This window comes from Engystomops pustulosus, chromosome 5 (genome assembly GCF_040894005.1).
Source record: "Engystomops pustulosus chromosome 5, aEngPut4.maternal, whole genome shotgun sequence".
Taxonomy (NCBI): Eukaryota; Metazoa; Chordata; class Amphibia; order Anura; family Leptodactylidae; genus Engystomops; species Engystomops pustulosus.
This window is the reverse complement of record NC_092415.1, coordinates 139,482,410-139,505,484: the sequence shown is the minus strand read 5'-3', so window position 1 is coordinate 139,505,484 and position 23,075 is coordinate 139,482,410. Positions and strand designations below refer to the sequence as shown.

General features: G+C 39.9%; 1 protein-coding gene across 26 annotated transcripts in view; it reads right to left on the bottom strand.

The window, feature by feature from the left end:
• Positions 1-351: 351 nt before the first annotated feature.
• The window catches only part of LRRFIP2 (LRR binding FLII interacting protein 2), a 79,920-nt gene continuing 57,196 nt past the window's right edge, over positions 352-23,075 (bottom strand). For 16 of the 26 annotated variants that reach the window (XM_072153190.1, XM_072153196.1, XM_072153193.1 and 13 more), the window contains 13 exons: positions 21,940-21,984; positions 20,340-20,468; positions 19,946-20,017; positions 16,281-16,451; positions 15,610-15,702; positions 15,256-15,348; positions 13,347-13,448; positions 9,969-10,101; positions 5,946-5,995; positions 5,745-5,862; positions 2,978-3,057; positions 2,065-2,169; positions 352-1,660 (listed from right to left, as the gene is read on the bottom strand). In XM_072153190.1, the coding sequence (XP_072009291.1) occupies positions 1,550-1,660; positions 2,065-2,169; positions 2,978-3,057; positions 5,745-5,862; positions 5,946-5,995; positions 9,969-10,101; positions 13,347-13,448; positions 15,256-15,348; positions 15,610-15,702; positions 16,281-16,451; positions 19,946-20,017; positions 20,340-20,468; positions 21,940-21,984 (1,302 nt within the window). In that variant the 3' untranslated portion in view covers positions 352-1,549. The remainder of the gene's footprint in view (positions 1,661-2,064; positions 2,170-2,977; positions 3,058-5,744; positions 5,863-5,945; positions 5,996-9,968; positions 10,102-13,346; positions 13,449-15,255; positions 15,349-15,609; positions 15,703-16,280; positions 16,452-19,945; positions 20,018-20,339; positions 20,469-21,939; positions 21,985-23,075) is intronic. The other 10 variants (XM_072153199.1, XM_072153216.1, XM_072153210.1 and 7 more) reach the window with 5 other exon arrangements.

The window sequence follows — 23,075 nt, the reverse complement described above, 5'->3', positions numbered from 1 at the left end:
GAATGCAGAACATTTTTTTGTTCCTTTGCATCCTCTCAGTATTTACATATCATGTGTATAATATAAATAAATTGCTGTGAGATTTCTCTACAAATAACCAAGTGGAGGTGTATACCACAGAGAGGCAGCAGGGGACAGAAAGCAAAAGGCATTAAGACACAAAGAAATAGAAGCTCCGGTCAAGATCTTCTCCACTTGCCTCCAACGGACGATAGAAACCTCACGTCAATAGCTGCTGCAGAGGGAAGAATCATGGCAGAGAAAGTACATGATATCTTACCTACACCTGGCAGCTCCCAGATACAGAATGTACTAAAATACAAAGTGGAACAAACAAGAGATCACTGTAAATTTGGCTTTTTGAAGTGAACATTTTAATTGGGTATATTTTTGTGATAATCCTTCTTTGAAAATAAAATTGAAAATATAAATTAGCCCTTTTCTCATGCTTTAATAGTTTTTTTTCTGGTCTGAGAAAGAAATTGTTGGTGTTTATTATCCTAAATAAATATGAAATTAGAAACTTTAACAATACATGACGATTAAAGTCTCAATTAACATCGGTCCCCGGCAATTTTCTTAGTCCTTCACTTACACTCGAGCCACAGATTTTAAAGTTCACAATGTACAACAAAATACATCCGTCATACTGTATGGATCTGATTCTTAATATTAGCCAATTAAACCCATTAAAATAATATGACCAGTTATGCCATCACCCATGCAATAAAAGAATATACAGTCCCTGTCTGGTGTTATACAATTTGTATACAAATTAAAATATTTTTACAAAAAGTATTTTTTGTTCAAAATGTAGAAAGTTTAATGAATGCAAGTCCCCCCCCCCCAAACTGTAAGGTTCCTAAGAACGAATGTTAGAATAACTCCATTGGATAGCGCTGAACAGCAAGACTACAGTGAGGAAGGCACTTGGCGTTTGTAACCCCTTCCCTGCTGCTCTTTAAGTGACAACATAAGACACTTAAAAACTGGTCTGGGCACTTGCTCAGCAGAAGGTGCCCCATGTCATATTTCCTCTTTGATATATAGACATTTGGCAAGTATATGCATCTCCCTGGATCCATGACTACTTCACACAGGGAAGGGGTTCGGTGGATTTTGTCCGTTCAGCATACAGTACAGTATTGGATAGGCATTATTCATAGCAGAAATTCCTCTTCATGCAGTAGTTTCAGTTCACCAGCGTAGGTAAGCAGCAAACCACAAAAAGAAATGAGTGTGAGTAGAGTTGATTATAACAATGTGAGGGAAAATAATATCCTATGAAAAACCATGAATCCAGCGTGTCACACCTTCGCTCAGAAATCTACCCATCAGTGTGCCGAAAGGGAGATCTCCTTGAGGCGTATTAATGTATTAATACTAGTTCTTCACTCCTCTCATAAATTAAAGATTGATAAGTCACTCTGCTGTCAAGAACCCAGGCAGGCCAGAATATGCACCAAGAGCCAAGAAGAAGGTCTGTAGTAGGACCCAGTGAAGGCGCATTGTTTGTTGGAGCAGTGCATTACTTTGTTGTATGGTATCTTTATTGCTGAGCCAGAAGTGCGTTCCGGTTTGCCTTCATCTTCTCTAACCTTTTTACTAAGTGGCTATTGGTCATCTCCATCTCTTCCATTTTGTCCTGAGTAGTTCGAAGCTGTCAAATAAGTCAAATGCAAATTGTTAGGATTTCTTAGCTGAGGAACTATGCCAACCTACAGTAGTTACTGTATAAACTTGTATTCCAATGCATCAATATCATAACCAACCAACCAAGTGCTTTAAATTGAAATGGAGATTACAGCCGTCATCTGAACCATCGGAGATCTTTGGTATATGATCAGTGAATAAAAGTTATGTATTTCTTAAACATAAACCAAAGTTTTTGGTGTTTAATATTTCCACGCTTTAGCATAGAGCTATTTTTGAGCAGAAATTATGCCCAACAGACTATAAAAATAAATGTCCTGCAAATTTGAGAACGACATTTGGAACATCAATATCCCCACATAAACATCAGATGGAAGGCATTCAGGGACCACCTTACTTCCTATTTTATACCTCTCTTTGAAGTCTTCTCTTTTCTGCTTTAAGTTCATCTTCTACCTTTTCTGCATTTTCAGCTGCTGATTTATATCTTAAAACTTGTCCTTCCAGCCTGAGAACCTGTAAAATATAGCACAGAAACCAGATTTTAAACTGAAGAACCAGCATTTTATATAAAAAGTTTAGGAGAGTGTTGAAAACCACTAATGTGTTAAATTAAAAATGTATAGAAAGGGTAAATAGAGTGGTTTTCAACACTCTATTATTACTATTATTACTAATTAGACATTAACAAAAATTAGACAGCATTCTGCCCATCTGTTTAGGACTGCCTAAAATACATAATAACCGCACTGTTCTGCTCCCTCACCTTGCACATCCATCTACCCTCCCATCTACATAGTGAGCCTTCACAAGATTGGTCCACTGTGCACTTGTACCAGTTGAATGGAGTTTTTGGTACTTCTGTTTGTTCTCTTATTAATGTAATGTATGTGCCATGATCTCCCCCACATTACCAAAGAGCAATGCAGCTTTTAAAAATGTAGATAGTTTCCAATTGTGGACAACACTGTGCATTGCTGGTCTACAATGCAGGTTGTAATGTCAGGATAAATCATGCTTCTGATTGATTTATAGTCAATTGTGGAAATATGCTGCAGGAGCTCAGAACTAGAAGCGCTCTGAGAATTGGTGGTGGTGAATACCTTCTTGAAATACATGCAGAGGCTGAAGAAACCCATATACAGTCCTCATACTTAATGACTACATCCTGACATCAGTAGAAAGTTTACATCTACTTTTCCCCCAACATCAGTAGCTCATTAGCAACATTAATAAAACTTTATGGAATGCTTTTCCGTAAAGGAACAGTATGTGATCAGTGCAAAATGAAGAGTGGGTACAAACAACAACACAGAGAACTTACGTTCTGTTCTAGAGTAGTTATATCTTGTTCTGCCTTTGACAGTTTAAACTTGTATTCACTAATTTGTCTATTGGCGTCCCCTAGATGCAAAACAAAAGTAAATGAACATTTGAAGAACAGATCCTTCTCTTCACAAGCCTTAACAAGGTTTCTTGTAGAAAACTGATGTGTACAAAACATCATTAGTAAGCACATACGTGAAAATGCTATATACACTGTATAGTATCTTTATTATACTTTAACACTATATACAGCTAATAATAATAATTTATTTATACAGTGCCTACAGATTACGCAGCGCTGCACAAGGCATGCCAAATTGGTCCCTGTCCCCATGGGGTTCACAATCTAAACAACCTACCAGCTACATGTATAATAATGTATTCCTAATAAGTTCTATCATTTTATGTATCAGAAAAACATTTGGTCTTTGGAGACCTCAATTAACAATTCACAAAAGATTCTGTGTCGTCATTTATATTATCCTTTTAGGAGCAGGCTTTTTTTGCTTATTGTGTTTTCATTTTTCACTTCCCGTCTTTCAGAAGCAATACTTTTTTGATTTTTCCATTTACAGAGCTGTATGAGGGCTTGTAATCTTCTAAACAAATGTAAACTTTTGAATGGCATTATAGCATTAACTGAATGGGGTAATTATTATGAATTTTTTTTTTTAATTGATTGGCCCTTTTAAATGCAATTATACCTGACATGAGTTATATGTTATTTCAAACGGCTCATTTGAAATTTTGTTTTCTTCTTAATAATTTTTTTTTTTTACCCTGGTCCACTTCGCACCCACTTGGCGCGACGGTGGTGTAAAGAGTGAGAAACATTAAGCACGGTTTTAACACTTCCATAGGAAATGATAAGGAGCCAGGTGCTTCAAACTAATGCCCATCAGCAAGTATAGCCACCTATATAAAAGCACAAGTTAGTGCCCTTTTCTGACCTGGGGTGTTGAAGCTAGTGTTAACATAAATATAATGAAAGTTATCAACCACAATCTTAAAAAAGGGTTATAACCATCAATCTATGAAAGGTTCTAAATCCATCATGTTACAGTTACATACTTGTGAATACAAGTCTGATATTGTATTTATTAGACAGTTGACAATCTTCCAAGCAAGGCCAGACACTGTAATGCTCAGACAAATTATATATATTATATAAACTAATCTAAGAAAAGGTCACATTTTACCTGCACTCTGTATCCCACATGCACCAGCACTGTTGCACTCCATTCTACATTCATACTATATAGCTACTTCGTGCATAGAGAATGCCAGGAGAATGTAATCCCGCCTTGGTTATACTGATATACAGAGACTGAAAGTGAGAGAAATGGCACAAGACCTTGTCTTATCTCCTGACACTGCTAGAAGTGGGAAAGACTGGGCAGTGAGTGAGGGATGTGGTATTACAGTTCAGCACTGTAGTTTAGTGTGGATGAAGGGACTATATATTATATATTGCTATGATGGTGGTCAGGACAAGAAAAAATAAATAACAGTCTGTGATTCACAGAACAACCACAGAAAGCTCTACGGTGCATAGTCACCCATGCAAACCGCCTGCCACAAAAGCATTTGAAATTTTTCATACATCCATATTGAGCCTTGCTATAAATACTATAGGGTAGTGGTGGCGAACCTATGGCACAGGTGCCAGAGGTGGCACTCAGAGTCTTTTCTGTGGGCACCCAGATCTTCACCCCAACACAGAGTTTGCCAGCTAGGACTCAAGGCTTTCTCCTGTGATACAATACAGCCTTGGACGTGCGAAGCTTAAGGCTATTTTAAAGCGACAGCCTTGACTGCCAGGACTACAGGAGGAGCAAGAAGATGTGGATAGAGATGGATTGCCATTGAAGCTCCTGCCGTGGAGGGAAACTACAATCCAAATTTCTCCATCATCTTTATATTGCACTGGAGAACTCAGGACACCAATACGATTATAACCGTTGATACAGCAGGGATCAATAAGTTACTGCTTAAATTGTCATGTTGGCACTTTGCAACATATAAGTGGGTTTTGGTTGTAGCTTGGGCACTCTGGTTGGGCAAAAGGTTCGCCATCACTGCTATAGGGAGTAGAAAAAAAAGTTGGAAAAGGTAGACATTTATGTTATCTGAACAAAGCACAATAATAACAAAAGAATCAAGGTGTTGCAATGGCCCAGTCAAAGTCCAGACCTAAACCCTTTTAAAATGCTGTGGCAGTACTATAAATCAGCAGTGCATAAACAAATGCATACAAGACTGAATCAACCAAAGTAACACTGGAAAGAAGTGTGGGCCATCTACCTCCAGAAAACTGTGAGAGCCCCATAGAAAACATTGTTACTGCTAGTAAAGGTGGTTCTAGAAGCGATTCATGGGAAGCACCTAAACCTCTGGTAATGACAGCCTAGACACAAAACATGTTGGAATGCTCTTGCAGGACATTTTTTTACAGAGCAATTGAAGTCAGACTAATGTCAGCAAATCCAAATACAATTCCTGAAATAAAGGTCTAGGAAATATAGATCAATCCTACCAAAATAGCCTATAAGCACCTTCCTAGACTGAGCTGCTGATCCCTGGGTACTTTAGTTTTCGATTGTTTTTTTTTTTTTTTTCCCCCAACAACTGCACTTTTGCAGTCCACCACATACCAGTATATTACTTTCAACAGTTAAATCCCCAACACTGCTGGAACCACCATTGAACGCTCAGGAGCTGCGAGCCATACAAAAATAATCATCATCTTTAGCATAAACACTCACTCTGCATTTCAATCAGTTGTAGATCTGAACCATTTTCCAGTCCAGTGGAGTCTGTCATGGTGTCATTTCTAACATTCTTATGGCGCTCTTCATCAAGCTGCAGCTTTAACTTCCTTATCTAAAAAACATTAAGACCACATCACATCATTCCTACAGTTGCCGATGATCAATCACCTTGAACTTATGTGGTGTTATTTCTACCTGTGACACAAGTTCGTCCTTCTCTTCGGCCAGTTTCCTCAGCCTTACATCTGAAATAAGCATACTTGTGTTACTCGTATTAAATCACAATGCATGAACATAATCTCATATTGAGTGCGGTTATGTAGCGTTCCTGCACACTAATGCCAGGAAATAACACAGTGTACTGATGAATTGCTCCTTCCACCTCCCTCTAGTGCAGCGGTTCTCAACCTGGGGGTCGAACGACCAAAACACAGAGGCCGCGACCCTACTCCGTTTTTGCCGCGATTCACAGCAAAAACGGAATAAAACATGTGTACAATAAGCATACATTGCTTGAGGACCTGCCGGCTGCTGTCAACAGGGGAAGCTTGAGAACCTGTGGTGATGTCATCATCACATGACCCTCTGGCTTCTCCTCTACACAGACTCCCGCGGAACAGGACTGCTCTGCTCACTGTGAGTAGAAACTACAACTTCAAGCAGCAGGGGGGCACTAGAACTGGGGGCAGGAGGGGTGAACTAAAACTGGGGGCAGGAGGGGGGCACTAGAACTGGGGGCATGAGGGGGGCACTAGAACTGGGGGCATGAGGGGGGCACTAGAACTGGGGGCAGGAGGGGGGCACTAGAACTGGGGGCAGGAGGGGGGCACTAGAACTGGGGGCAGGAGGGGGGCACTAGAACTGGGGGCAGGAGGGGGGCACTAGAACTGGGGGCAGGAGGGGGGCACTAGAACTGGGGGCAGGAGGGGGGCACTAGAACTGGGGGCAGGAGGGGGGCACTAGAACTGGGGGCAGGAGGGGGGCACTAGAACTGGGGGCAGGAGGGGGGCACTACAGCTGGGGGCAGGAGGGGGGGCTAGAACTGGGGGCAGCAGGGGGGGCTAGAACTGGGGGCAGCAGGGGGGGCTAGAACTGGGGGCAGCAGGGGGGGCTAGAACTGGGGGCAGCAGGGGGGGCTAGAACTGGGGGCAGCAGGGGGGGCTAGAACTGGGGGCAGCAGGGGGGGCTAGAACTGGGGGCAGCAGGGGGGGCTAGAACTGGGGGCAGCAGGGGGGGCTAGAACTGGGGGCAGCAGGGGGGGCTAGAACTGGGGGCAGCAGGGGGGCTAGAACTGGGGGCAGCAGGGGGCACTACAGCTGGGGGCAGCAGGGGGGGCTAGAACTGGGGGCAGCAGGGGGGCACGAGGGGTGAACTAGAACTGGGGCAGGAGGGGGGCACTACAGCTGGGGGCAGCAGGGGGAGCTAGAACTGGGGGCAGGAGGGGTGAACTAGAACTGGGGGCAGGAGGGGGGGGCAAAACTGGGGGCAGCAGGGGTGAACTAGAACTGGTGGCAGCAGGGAGGCACTACAGCTGGGGGCAGCAGGGGGGGCTAGAACTGGGGGCAGGAGGGAGTGAGAACTAGGGGGCAGAATTATAGTAATTATATTATTGTGCATAAGGGTCAGTATTATAGTAGTTATATTGCTGTACATAGGGAGCAGTATTATAGTAGTTATATTCCTGTACATAGGGGTCAGTATTATAGTAGTTATATTCATGTACATAGGGAGCAGTATTATAGTAGTTATATTCTTGTACATAGGGGTCAGTATTATAGTAGTTATATTCATGTACATAGGGGGCAGTATTATAGTAGTTATATTCTTGTACATAGGGAGCAGTATTATAGTAGTTATATTTCTGTACATAGGGGTCAGTATTATAGTAGTTATATTCTTGTACATAGGGGTCAGTATTATAGTAGTTATATTCTTGTACATAGGGGTCAGTATTATAGTAGTTATATTCTTGTACATAGGGGGCAGTATTATAGTAGTTATATTCTTGTACATAGGGGCAGTATTATAGTAGTTATATTCTTGTACATAGGGGGCAGTATTATAGTAGTTATATTCTTGTACATAGGGGGCAGTATTATAGTAGTTATATTCTTGTACATAGGGGGCAGTATTATAGTAGTTATATTCTTGTACATAGGGGGCAGTATTATAGTAGTTATATTCTTGTACATAGGGGGCAGTATTATAGTAGTTATATTCTTGTACATAGGGGGCAGTATTATAGTAGTTATATTCTTGTACATAGGGGGCAGTATTATAGTAGTTATATTCTTGTACATAGGGGCAGTATTATAGTAGTTATATTCCTGTACATAGGAGGCAGTATTATAGTAGTTATATTCCTGTACATAGGAGGCAGTATTATAGTAGTTATATTCCTGTACATAGGGGGCAGTATTATAGTAGTTATATTCCTGTACATAGGAGGCAGTATTATAGTAGTTATATTCCTGTACATAGGGGGCAGTATTATAGTAGTTATATTCTTGTACATAGTATTATAGTAGTTATATTCCTGTACATAGGGGGCAGTATTATAGTAGTTATATTCTTGTACATAGGGGGCAGTATTATAGTAGTTATATTCCTGTACATAGGGGGCAGTATTATAGTAGTTATATTCTTGTACATAGGGGGCAGTATTATAGTAGTTATATTCTTGTACATGGTTTGGGGTCACTGCAACATGAGGAACTGTATTGCGGGGTCACAGCTTTAGAAAGGTTGAGAACCACTGCTCTAGTGTATTACGAAGGCTCAAATAACGGCGTATATGAAATTGTGAAATCTCACATTCACATTCATAATGAGTTTCTTTAAAGTATTTTTTTTTAACTCAAAATTAACATTATTAATAAATTCCCCATTTTTTTGGGTCGTTTTGATATATAATATGTATGACTGGGTGACTATGGCGATATTTTTTGTAGTGTAGAGGGTGATTTTTAAAATCATAATATTGGGAAATATGAATATATTTTCTTTAATATTTTGTATGTGTGTGATTTTATTTTGTATGTCCCCCATCAGGCCATAAAAGACCCCACTGTCTTTTAGATCGAAGCCAAAATGGCGACACCCTCACGCGAGTGTTACTGGTTGGTGTTTGCTGCACTCAGCTAGCGAGCCCTTTCCAAATACCCGCAGCCAACGTTTAACATATAGATGTGTCCAATATCATTAAAAGAAATCTCCCCTCAAAATCAAACATAAACCAGAGAAACTTATTCATAGATCCAGGCACTGTGACTGTGGTAATCTTCTTATATTTGTTATCCTTCTTTCTAAAATCAACTTAAATAAAAAAATATGCTAATGAGCGTTACAGAAGCCACTCCATGATGCAGCTTTGCGCCTTGTTACACTGTGCAAGCAGCACTTCCTCCTCCCATTGTATGATATTACAACAGGCAGAGGGAAGTGCCGAGGAAGCGGAGGAAGTGGAAGACCGTAAAACAGCCTGTGAAGCCTCAGCATAAAAGGGTTCTGTTAATGACCCCTGCCACTCTCCCTCCCCCCACCCCGTGGGCCTTCAGGATAGTATAATTTTAAAAGTTAATGTTAAAAGGAAGGAGGGCATGGATAACAAATACAAGAAGAGTGTCACAGTCTGGATCTATGAGTAACTGTCACTGGTTTTGATGGTAGATTTTCTTTAACCCCCTTAACACCGAAGCCACTTTTCACCTTCCTGACACGGTCCATTTTTTTTTCAAATCTACCCTGTGTCACTATAAGTGGTTATAACTTTGGAACACATTAACATATCCAAGTGATTTTGAAATTGTTTTCTCGTGACACATTGTACTTCATGTTATTTGAAAAATTTTGGTGGTATGTGTTGCGTTTAATTATGAAAAAAACTGATAATTGGTGAAAATTTGGAAAAAGTCTACATTTTTGTGTTTAGGGGACTTTAACTTTATTTAATGAATTCTTTTTATTAATAAATGTTTATATTAAGTGTTTTTAACATTTTTTTTTTTTTACTTTTACAGGTTGGCTTGAACAAGCGATTCTCTGATTGCTCTTCTTCACCTATTACAGTGTAATACACTGCGCATGCTCCTGGAAGCCAGAAACACGACGTAATAATACTGCAAAATGCGGGAACCCACCTCCCCCCATGCAGTATTATTACGTCAAATGTCGGGAAGGGGTTAAATATTTGTACAATGTCATTGAAATTTTATTTACCAAGTGGTCCTTCTCCAGCTGATTCCAAAACTTGTGCAGCTTCTTGGGATACAACTGTTATTTGTCCAACCACTGGCTCATGGTTTATATCACCATTTGGAGTGCCATCTGGAATAATTACTAAACCGTGTTTCTGTAAAAGAAAAAAGAAGGAAAAAAAAGTACAATGACTACATAAGTCAGGCTCAGAAGCCGTATAAAACGTTCAGCTTTGTACCTGTAAATGTACCACAGGAAGAAAAAAAAAAAAAAAAAAAGGAACACAGAAAAAAATGAATCTTTTTCTAGAGGTTGGTGTGAGCCCCAGAAGTGGGACCGTCTACCAGGTACTTATGCCATACCCTGGGGATGAGACTTCTCCTGTAACTAAACAAACTATGGGAAAGATGGGAAACTATCAGAAGTATCAGAGAACAGATCTGTTCAAGTTAAAAATCAAAAAGACTAACCTAATTTCATTAGCGTGGAGTCAAGTGGTATATAGAGGTCCTTCCATTGCCCCAGTTGCCATCCACACAAATATACTACCGCAATTTTTTATATTTATTTGAATATTCTTGCATCTATTAACACATACCGTGTGTTAATACTGTATAACATCATGAAGTCCATGAATAATGCTTTTAAAGTCCAATAGACAACAAATATCCACTCCTAACAATTTAGGCAATTTCAAATATACTTCCCTTGCAAGCTCACATGCTCCGGACATGCGCACAGGGTATTACTAGACACCGATATTGGAAATAACCAATGTGTTTCACTCGGCGCCGGTAGCGTGACCCTCTGCTTAGTACAACTTGTCGATTTAAACTGGACCACAGTAAGCCTCTGCAGGACTCACTGGTGACATAGGATTGAGGTGCTCTAAACTTGAGCACCTCCAACAGGACCTCTGTGTCCATTATCACTATAAGCGGTGCAACATTGAATGTTTTAGCCCCATCACCAGGTATTACAAGGTAAGGGAAATCATCTTTTCCCCCCATGGACTGATTTAACACTATCATGGTTCATTTATCTGGTAGGTGGCGATGACATCCATTTCCACGTCCCTTGATGAGCCTAAATTAAAGCGAAACATGGTATGTATGGACATGCTCCATCTATTGATTTGAGATCTCATGTATCTATTCCGTAGAGGCTAAATTCACACGAACGTGTGCCCACCGTGGCACGGGAGAGGAGGAGGGGGTGAGCACTGCACAGCGCCATATTATGGGGAAAGATAGGACATGTCCTATCTTTCCCCCTGGGTACAGAACGGTGCCGCACGTGTGCTGCACAGGTACCGCTCCATGCACCCATTGCAGGCCTATGGGGGACGTATATACACCCCCCAATGGTTGTGTGAATGTGGCCTGACTCTTAGGCTTCTTAACCGGGACAGTGTTTACAGGGATAGGTTCCGGTCGGGGTTACAGCAGTTTTGGGCTGCGGCTCTGAAGTTATTAGGGTGTACTAGCCAATATTAGGGTTTAGTACCCACTATACACCTCCATTACCAATTACAGTTTGACTATACTCCACAGTACAACCTCCTACAATTTCCGTCCCACCTCAACATTGTATCTCAACTGATCCAAGAAGAACCACTATTGTCAATGTTACAGCCGTGGGTGGTTGTACGGAACGGGACCGGGAGTTAATGGTTCAGAAGATGGCGCTGCTACTTAAATCATGACAATTACAAACAACACACTTGGTGAGTTTTTCATTAGTGCAGGGACGTCCTATTTTACATTCACTGTAATGTTTTGCCTGACATTTGTTCTGCTCACTAGTTTTCTGTGACTAATATGGTCGATGGTTGTCTTTGGTTTTTAACTGATTTTGTCCAGCATTGTGTCTAGTTACAATTTCATAGTCACATTTTTATATGAATATTAGAGTTTTTAAAGAATTGAAGTAAAAGTTTTATTTTATTCACCATCTATATATTTTCTCTTGACATACATAAGGTGAATATTCCATTGTCTATCAGTACTACTTATATTGTAATTCTAGACTCCAATTTAAACAATTTAGAGTGGATATTTGTTGTCTATTGGACAAAATTATTCATGGACTTTATGATGTCATACACTAACAATGCACTAGATACTCATGTCAACCAATTAGAGCTCATCTTTCATTTTATAAAGTACCATATTTTTTGGACTATAAGATGCACTTTTTAGCAAGAAAAAAGCTTGCTAAAAAGTGCCTATGTCTTATAGACCGGAGGTCAGGAGCCAGTACTGCCAGACCTTCCTCGCTGTAATGTAGATTTCGAGTGATGCCCCAATCTGCACCCAATCTTTCAGAGAGGAGATCCTCCACACTGCTCTCCCCCCTCCCGGGTTTAATACAGGACCTGTAGTGATGTTAGAATCATGTGACTGATCACATGTTTCTTACATCACCACATACTGCCGAGAATGGGGACGTGCTGCACTGGGAGAGGGTAAGAAGAACGGGGAGTAGGGTAAGTGGGGGAGTGTGTGTGTGGGGTTCTGTGTGTATAGCTGAGCTGTGTGTGTAACTGTATGGATGAAGCAGAGCTGTGTGTAACTGTATGGATGATGTAAAGCTGTGTGTGTAACTGTATGGATGATGCAGAGCTGTGTGTGTAACTGTATGGATGATGCAAAGCTGTGTGTGCAAATGTATGCATGAACCAGAGCTGTGTGTGCTGTACTTTAGTGCGAGTAAAATATATATCTCCTTTTTTTGGAAGCCTAAATCTGGGGTGCGTCCTGTAGTAAGAAGAGTCTTATAGTCCGAAAAATATGGTATATTTCATAGTTTATAAAATGACAGGTCTGATATAGGACTTTTTTTTTGAAAACCATACTAATATTTCTGGCCCTCTTCTAAGTTTAGCAAACAAAGAAAAGTTGCAATCTTATGCAAGTAGCCATTTGCACCTTTTTTCTATGCACTTTAGGACAAACATTGCAAGACATTGCACATGAAATAAATCTACTGTGAAAATCAAGCATGATAATTCAGGGGCACTTAGCCATAGATCCTGGCATTATAAACCTTCTTCTCCCATTTAAAAGATTATTCTAATGAGCTTGACAGCTATGATATATTACACATGCTCCTGCTCGGTGTAGCAGCCTGTGAACGTACGGCTGAGAGGGGCTCTTGTAATGCCTCCTATAGGACATCAGGCTCATAAAAATCATTTTAAAAGTTGATTTTAGGAGAAAGGTCTATGACCAAGTGTCCTGTGTTATCCTACTTTTTTGATGGTAGACTTTTGCTAAGTATAACAAAAAAAGTAAAATGTAGCAAATGCTATATCAAAATTAATATATTTTTGTTTGTATTCCTCTAGGCTGAAAAGGTGACCATTGAAGATGAGCATTTGAAAACAAAATACTGTACCTCTCCTATCTTCATTTTTCCTTTTACATCTGCCAGCTCATCTCTGAGCTCATCCCGCTCATTTCTAATGCAGTCAAAGTACTCTTTTTGTCTTTCTAGTGCCTGCAAGCAGGCAATGAACCAGCAAGACGGGAAAGGCAGGGAGAGCAGTAGGAAGAAAAGAGAGAGTGAAATACACATAGAGAGAACAGAGGAAGCATGCAGCCACACAAACACACAACATGATCAAACGATCTACCTTGTTAACCATCATTAAAGTACTACGCCCTTTTAACTATTTTTTTTTTGGGGGGGGGGGAGGGGGAGGGGGAGCGATCAGTTAATTGAACGAGAGACAGAAAAATTTGGAAAAAATTTCAGTAGTCTTCTTCCAATTACTGTTGGTTCTTCTCCTGGGTTAGGTTCAAAAGCTTCATTAAAAACTACAGTGATGTTTTTCAAAATACATTGTTAAGAAGAAACCAAGTCAACAAAAGGTGATTTTGTTACCCCTGATAGAAAAACCTATGTTAAGATTGCTGGACAACCCCTATAAGAATATGATGGCGAGGCTGCATTGTGAGGACATGCAGTATATTAATGTCCATATGAAAAGTGAAATGTGGGTCCACTGAAGTGGTTGCATCTTCTTAACAAAGACAAACAAACTTTCCTTAACCTTTCACATTGAGGTTTTATCGATTACTACTGAATCTCTGTTTGTACCTGCAAACCACTTTGGTAATGCCAGGCATTAGTTTTTATTGGTAGTATGGTAGTCTGATTCATGACAGCATATTTCAGCTACAAACAGAGCAGAAAGCGGTTTTCTCCAAAATCACAATGAGAGTACTTATTGGTACTACCCGGTTCATAGGCCGATGACCCTTCCTTGACAGCAACCTTACAAATAATTATTAATTATTTGAGGTCTAACCATCACAACTGTAAGACAATTCCATAAGACTTGTAGATCTGTCATGCACTTTAGCCACAGTCACTGAAAAACATAGATTATTAGTGAAATACACCATGGATCACAGCACACACATTTTACGTGTAAAGGTATGGACATGCTTTTGCAGCTTGTTAGGAACAGGCCAGTTCACCAAAGAAATAAAGTAGTGATCACGGTTTATCTACACTTGGAACTAAGAGGCCTTATTTGCATTTCATTGCCTATACATAGACCAGGCAGCATCCTATCTAGAACACGGAGAAGTCGTAGCAGAAGTAAAAAAAAATGAAATGTACCTAAAATAATTCTGTGCTGATGTTCTATATATATTTCATCCACAGTTACTCAGCTTCTGGGCAAACCTTCTCCTCCTTTACTTCTCTATTTTTTTATTTACATTTTATAGGATATTTCCTTAGAGGAGTTTTCCAGAAAATCAGGAAAACCTCATGAATGTCAAAGTAGAGGAAAGAAAAATTAACGTGTACGTTCCCCATTCTGGCTTCCGCGTCATTGCAGTCATCAATGTCCCGTCCCTCACGGCTGTGACAGAAGTATTGGGGGCCAACAGACCCACTGCAGGTAACCAGTAGCCTCAGCGGGCCCTAAGACATGAATTTTTCTGTATCAGCATGGACTACTGAATGGCCACTGTGGGTCCCATCATGTTCAACACTTCCGGTCTTGCAAGGATGACGACAAGTGATGCAACATCCAAACTGCAGTGGGGGAATTACACTTTTTTTGTGCTTACCCCAACTCCTATCTGTTTTTTTCTGGATTCCTGGTATACCCTTATTCAAGTCAATATTTTAACTTTATGTTTTACACAGCAGAGTACAATGCTTGTGACTTGCATATGTCTTTTAACAAGACAACTGCTTTAAAGTTCATTTAGTATGCCAGATTTGGTCTGCTCCTGACAAGTCATGCAGTGCCTTCCTATATACTAATACAATATGCTATTCCTACCGCAATCTTTTTATCTTTCCAGTTAACAGTTTCCTGCAGATCATACACCTCTCTGGTCAGAGAATCTACTTTCTGCTGCAAACGCTGGTTTCCCTAGAGTTTAATTGAAAGGAGAAAAAAAAGAGAGAACAACAAGTAGAGAGAAGACAAGCAAGAAATCTTCTATACATAAAGCTGAAATGCAACAAAAGCAAGAACTGAGGGAGAGGGAGAGGAAAGGGCAGGATATTTCAGCCCAGAGTGGTACACATTTCATATTCACATGGATAGACTAATAAATGTAAAACTGGAGAGGCAAAGGTCAAGATTAATTAGATAATACAATCAGGTAATACAGATGAATGGAGGTTGTACCTCTATAAGTTCATCTCTTTGACGAATGCCTTCTTTAAGTTCATCTAACTTGTGCTGGAGAATGCTGCACGCATGTTTCTGTCTTTCCAATTCCTATAAAATATGGAAAATATGAACATAAATACACACAATAATGAAAAATGAATGACAGGTAATGTGTTTGTGCCAATAGAGCAATGAATGAACCAATGAACCATAAGGGGTCTGATTGCTGATGTAGTATGTTGGCAGGGTCTAATGCACATTGTTGAATTACATATATGGGAGCCTTATGGTAGTTTTCATGAGGTCAGAAGTGGCAATGAGTAGTTGACTTTTTTCCTTATTTAAATCTCCGCTTTGATGTGAGTTTTATGCGGAAATGTAGGTTTCAAAGCATTATTTTTAATTTGTCACAAACTGCTTGAGGGAGGTACAGTCTGTCAACTGCGGAGCAAGAACTAAAAATATATAGGTTTTACGGGTGCTTTACCTTTTTAGTAAATAAAATTCTTTAAAAATCAGACAATGTGATTTTCTTGATTTGTTCTCTCATTTTGTCTATGATGTCAATTACAAGCCTCTCTTATCTTTTTAAGTGGGAGAACTTGCACAATTGATGGTGGACTCAATACTTTTCCCCAACTGTATTTATACACACATACATAAATATACACACATACAAAACTTACCTTTGACTTGTCTTCATTTTCTCTATGATATTCTGCCATCTGTTCCTCCATTTCCTCAATGACATCTTTTAATGTGTCCACTTGATAGACAAGATTGCTTTTCTCATTATCGAGCTGTGCATTGGATACCATAGCTTTCTTATATTTCTCCTCCACTTCTGCTAGAGAGTCCTGCACAAGTTAACATTATTAACAGTCAAAATGACCATGTTTAATTTAACAAAACCATACTTGCGTTTTTTTTCTGGTAGAGTACAGTGGTGGCATTCACATAGTTAAAACGCAAGGCATGCAGTTGTTAGAGTGAACTTTTTGTTTCCGCACATCTGTTAATAGTTTAGCATGTCATATTAAAGAGAGGTTAATATTTTAGTTGCTCCCTAAACAAGTACATTCAAATAGGGGAATTGGTCTAGCAAGTCACGTTATTTTTATTAAAATATAATCCTGGTACTCAAAACTTTGTGAACAAGCATAATTTAATAAAAAAATATACAATTCTACTCGTATAAACATAAAACCAATAAACCAATAAATAAAAGTCTTACTTAATAAAATAATATGACTGATGCGGGCCCTCACTAACATAAAAATGTGACAATATTAAAGTAAACTCTTTGAGAGTTCTTGATAAGAATGATGCTGTATGCAAAATTTCAGGTTGTAGCATGTTAGTCTCCTGAACGCTGCACCATGTAAAATACTTCCATTCTCAGCATAATAAACTGGTCTATGGTTGTGGAACTTATTAATAAACCAAGTCAAGCACATGACACTTCGCACACGCGCTATCAGACAGCATATAAGGGTACTGATTACATAGGTCCAATTCCAAGAATGGTGCCACAGTGGAAACCCCCAGGAAGACACTGCACTACATGCTGCAACCTATTATATGAGATTGGTATCACTGAACTGGTGGGTCAGTGCTATTGTTACATTTTACAGGGACAATAAAGGGGAAAATGGCCATTACAGTTTACACTGTAGTCAATCATATAAGGCTAGATTCTCTCTGCTTTTGGGTTCTTCCACTTTATAACTAAATTTTTATGTCAATAAATATTGTTAAATACAATAAAATCTGTTATATATATGTTCAGCAGGTCCATATACTTTTGCAAAGTGTCTCTGCATTTTGCCTTCAGCTGACAGGTTGGAGGAGGGTTCAATTTAAATGGTCATATCTCCTGAACCATCGCTTAGAAATACAATTCTGGTGGCATTCCCTTTAATATCATACCAGTTTTTATTAAAATTAAATTTACGGCAATTCTATCAAATTTAACCTACCGTATATACTCGAGTATAAGCCGACCCGAGACCCCTAATTTCACCATTAAAACTGGGGAAACCTATTGACTCGAGTATAAGCCGAGGTAGGGAAATGCAGTGGTCACAGACCCCCCCAGTATGTAGCCAGCCTGCCCCCAGTAGTATACAGCACAGCCCCCAGTAGTATACAGCACAGCCCCCAGTAGTATACAGCACAGCCCCCAGTAGTATACAGCACTGCCCAGCGTTAAAAAAAAATAATAAAAACTTATATACTCACCCTCCGGTGGCCACGGCCTGCAGCGCTGCTCCCCCGAGGTCCGCGCGGGTCCTCTTCTGGCTTCTGCGGCCGTCTTCTTGCTTCTCTAACTTCGTGCCGGGCGCCGCCATTGCTCTCCCGCGGACGGCACGGCGGCGCGTCATACTAGGCGCCGCCTGGAAGAAAAACAATGGCAGCGCCCGGCACAAAGTTAGAGAAGCAAGAAGACGGCCGGGGAAGCCAGAAGAGGACCCGCGCGGACATCGGGGGAGCAGCGCTGCACGTCGGGGCCACCGGAGGGTGAGTATATAAGTTTATTATTTTTTAAATATATATATTAAGTATTGACTCATGTATAAGCCGAAGGGACATTTTTCAGCACATTTTTTGTGCTGAAAAACTCGGCTTATACACGAGTATATACAGTATTTTGTGATATTTATGTGATGTAAATTGTTAGGATATTTAGGGTATATTTTTTAAAAAGACTATTAGCAAGGGCCCTGTAATATTTTAGCAAGATAACATTCTCAATTTTTGTTTGTGTGCGATTACCTTTTTACATAATTTATCCTTGTTCACAAGGTTTTGAGAGCCATTACTTTAGCATATTGGGCATTTTGTCCCTATAGTCAAAACCAGGTTTTAACTGCACAAAGTAAAAGGATCTGAAATACCACTCACTAGAATGTAGCATCCGCTTGCTGTGGTAGTTCTCATTACGCAAAATTAGGTAAAACAATTTACGTACATTTTAAAAACAAGAGAATAAAAATACCATATATACTCGAGTATAAGCCGACCCGAGTATAAGCCGAGACCCCTAATTTCAACACAAAAAACTGGAAAAACCTATTGACTCGAGTATAAGCCGAGGGTGGGAAATGCATTGGTTACAGCCTCCCAGTATATAGTCTGCCAGCCCCTGTAGCATACAGCCTGCCCAACCCCTGTAGCATACAGCCTGCCCAGCCCCTGTAGTAGGAAAAAAAATAACACTGTACTCATCTTTCTGACATCCCCCATAGGTCCTCTTCTGTCTCAGACAGAAGAGGACCTATGGGTGACGTCAGAAAGATGAGTTTTGTCTTTATGTTTTAGTTGACTCGAGTATAAGCCGAGTTAGGGTTTTTGAGCACAAATTTTGTGCTGAAAAACTAGGCTTATACTCGAGTATATAAGGTACCTAAAGAGAACAAGTTACCACTCCTGAAATATCTCTAGTAAAGACATATTTACACTTCACCTGATTGTTTAAAATGCAGCAATGTGTTATCATTCCAGTAGCCAATTGCTCGTGTCCTTACACAGTTTGAAATTGCTTGGTCCATGCTCAGACCCCTGTGCTGGTCAAATCCCAACGACCGATCACAGTGCAGTGGATGGGAGTCCTGGCATCATAGAGACACATGATGCAAGGAGTCTGCTAGCTAAATAAAAGTGCAGACACTGTATAGTTCCATTGGCACAACAGGGAGTCTTGCATCATATTTGTCTATAATGCAGATCCCTCTGCTGGTCAAATCGCAACGACTGATCACAGTGCAGTGGATGGGAGTCCTAGCATCATATAGAAATATGACACAAGGGGTCTGCTGGCTAAATAAAAGTGCATATACTGTATAGTTCCATTGGCACAGCAGGGAGTCTTTGCATCATATTTCTCTATAATGCAAGGACTCCCAATCCATTGCACAGTGGGATCTGTCAGATGGTTTATGGCACGGATTACAAGATTTCTGTGATAAACATATTGAAATACAAAACAAAATCTTCTAAATTAAAGTAAAAAGAATCAGAATACATTAAAATGTGTGCTTCCATATACAAATTGGTGGTTCCCCGATATTATATTTGACAGTTCTTTATCCAGTTCAGTGGACACTACAGAACCAATCCCCACTTTATGTACCCTTTCATTTGTATGTAAAAATATTGTAGTAAACATATTTAAAAATAAATTGATGGAAAGCAGAATAAATTAAATATATGGAATATGCTTTACTGTGACATTCCTCCTACTAAACAAGTTATTAGTTAAGCCCTGAGTAGTCTGTTAAGGAGCAGAGAGAAATTAGCTCATTTTTGCAGTCTGAGATGCATGCATTGAAAGGACTGAAAGCCCTGATACCTTTAGTTCTTTTAGGCCCTGCATGTATCTCCCTTCTACATCTTGAATCTGGTCCTTAAGATCATAGATATCCTGCAGAAGACAGGCAATGAACCATACTATCAAACTGCAAAAGCTTTTTAATAGAACATATAAAACACCTGTGGAATGCAACACTGCGACAAAAACAAGAGTGACAAATATGTAAAATCTGAAAAGAAGAAGACAAAACACTGAAAATTACTGTACATGGCAGGAATTACAGGTACGGTTTTAGATCTTTACCTTAAATAGAGTCTCAGTGGCTTGACAAGAAAAACAGTAAGTGTGTGTCTATTCAGAAATATCAGACAGTACAAAACCTGTTCCAAGCGTCGAGTTACATTGGGGCGATCAGGAAAGTCCATGTTCTTACCCGTAATTCACTTAAAGAAGCATCCGGATCTACTAAACTACTTGCATCTCCACTGCCCCTTCGAGAAGATGAACCACTCTGGGGTGTAAAGTTTCCAGGAAGACCAGAGGTTGCATTACGAGACGATGGCTTCACAAACAGAAGAAATGGATATACAGTAAGAATTCATGGCATTCTCCAATTGTTTTCATACAAAATAAACATGTTTCAGTAGAAGACAAATCACAGAACAGATGGTGGGCAGAGTGACGGAAGAGAATGGGGGACATTTATTAATCTGTCCACACCACATTTAGAAAGGGTTTTAGACTGGTTTCTGACTCTTCTACAACTACATCGACAAAGGGGGTGTGGCCTATGAAAACCGGCGTGGTATCACACTAAAAAGGTCCATGCGCCAGAAATACTGCTAACCCAACAGAATTGTGCCATCATTTCTGGCGCAAAGTAAAACAACCAATAGGAGGTGCAGAGTACAACTAAACAGTCTTATACTAGGACAGATTTATAATCCAACATTAGACACTTAAAAATCTGGTGCAGAATAAAACTATCTTGTCTAAATCTGCACTGTCTAATCTTAAACACTTTTTATAAATCTGCTCCCAATAAATGTATAGTACTTAAAATGGAACTTTTAGGTTAAGGGACTGGGTGACCCTGCAATACAGTTCCTCATGTTGCGGTGACCCCAAACCATGTACAAGAATATTGTATTTGTGCCAAAAAATGCAATAAAATCGTGGCTCCGATGGCTTTAGGTGGCCCCTGTGTTTCGGTCGTCCGGCGCCCGCCTGGGTCGCGACCCACAGGTTGAGTACCACTGAAATAGGGGATCAAATCACAAAAAACTAAAGCCCAGCATCTTTTGTCTATCCTGTGCTGTGTTTATAATAGAATACACCAATACTATGCCTAGAAAATAAGCATTACACTTCTGTATTTACCATAGCCCCTTTTATTAAAAGAGTCTCACAGACTGCACAAATGTGGGGCAAACATATGCAGGTTTCCTGGCTATGTGATCACTTGTGGCCAGCTCCATATTATCTCAAAATACTTGCATGTGTCTTCTGTGATTTATTCCTCTATTAGTAATAAGATCCAGCTCTAACTAGAAATCAGAGTAAAATAGCCTCATCAGATTAGTTTGTGTTTTGTGGTATAATCCTAGTATTCCAAAGTATAACAAATAAGGTTGTTCAACTAATGCAAAAATAATCAGTTTGGATTGGGGAAAACCTTAAAATGTTGTAATTTTACCACATCAAAAAATGACCTCAGCAGAACACTAGTTCACACAACCTCATTGCTACAGTCCTATAATCCAACCTGCAAGGGGCACTTCTTGAGTAAGATTCAACAGATAAATGGATCCCTATTTTGTTACTGTGTCCATCTACAGCAGATGGTAAAATAACTCATATTATACCACATTAATGGCATAACTTTTGGATTGATCTTGGATGTCCCAGATGGTAATACCTCTACAGGACTTGCATGACATGATACGGAAGGGGGTCAGAGCAGAACGATGTGCATCTCTAAGAGAATATAAAAATGTATGAGAACTAAAACAAGCCATGAAAGGTACACCTACCCTTGAATATCCTTCAGAATACTGCTTGTCGCTCTTCTCATCCAGCTTTAAAAATAGAAAGAAAAATTAAATCATTCCTCAGTCCAGTATAATACGAGAACATTCATTGTAACACCATTTAAAAGTGTCCGTAAGGCAGTTTTTAATACTTATGACTTATCCTCAGAAAAGTTCTTCAGTATTAGATAGGTGACAACTGGAAACCACATTGATCATTTGTTACTGCCAATGAAACCCATAAGATTAGGTCCATATTATTGAACTGCACAGATATGAGCTGAACAGCCCATGCAAAACCAAAGTTTACAGGCCCCTTTTAAAGGCTATTGACACCTTTGTGAAAGAAAAATCAATACACACATCTGGTACATCCTGTAGTAACACAATGTCACTGTGTTTTGCACCATCATTTGTAATGTACAGTCTCTTCTAAATGCACAGTTTTGGCTGTAGGGGCATTCCCTAGCAATGAAATCACAACCTTATAACAGGGTAATACAGTAACCAATCACAACCTTAGGGGAACTAGAGGAAAGTTTATAGTTTGTGTAAGGCTATATTCACACGACCATCATGGGAAAGCATATATGTACCGCACTGCACACTGGGAAAAGAAAGAACCGTTCTATCTTTCTACCTTTCCCTGTGTGCACAGCCGTGCATCACAATGGTGAGGGGAGGAGTGTGCAGCACTTACCCTTCCTCCTCTACAGCGTCCGGGTGTAAGCTACCCATTAGAGAGAGTTTAGTGGCAAATAAAGACAATGGTAGTACGGAGGAGGACTGCAAGATCATTGACAAGTTCATTGCCGATCAAACTGTGGATCAAACTAATAACTTAGGCCCAGAAACACTTGCACAAAATATGGAGATTTTACCAATAGTGTGTTGGCACCTCCAACAGTCAGTGGGGCGGTTATTAAATAAAGTGTAGTGTAGCGGGGACACAGTATTTTAAAGTTAGAATTGATTGCAGATATAGAGCTAAAAGTAGCAGTAGGAAGGAACATATTTTCTCAAAAGGGTTAGGTAATAATGAAAGCATGTTTTACCTTTGGAGTAGAAGTAGAATAACAGATTATATTCCCACCTAGTTTTATGAGAGCTATGTAGGTCCAAGTAGGCAATGGCATGAG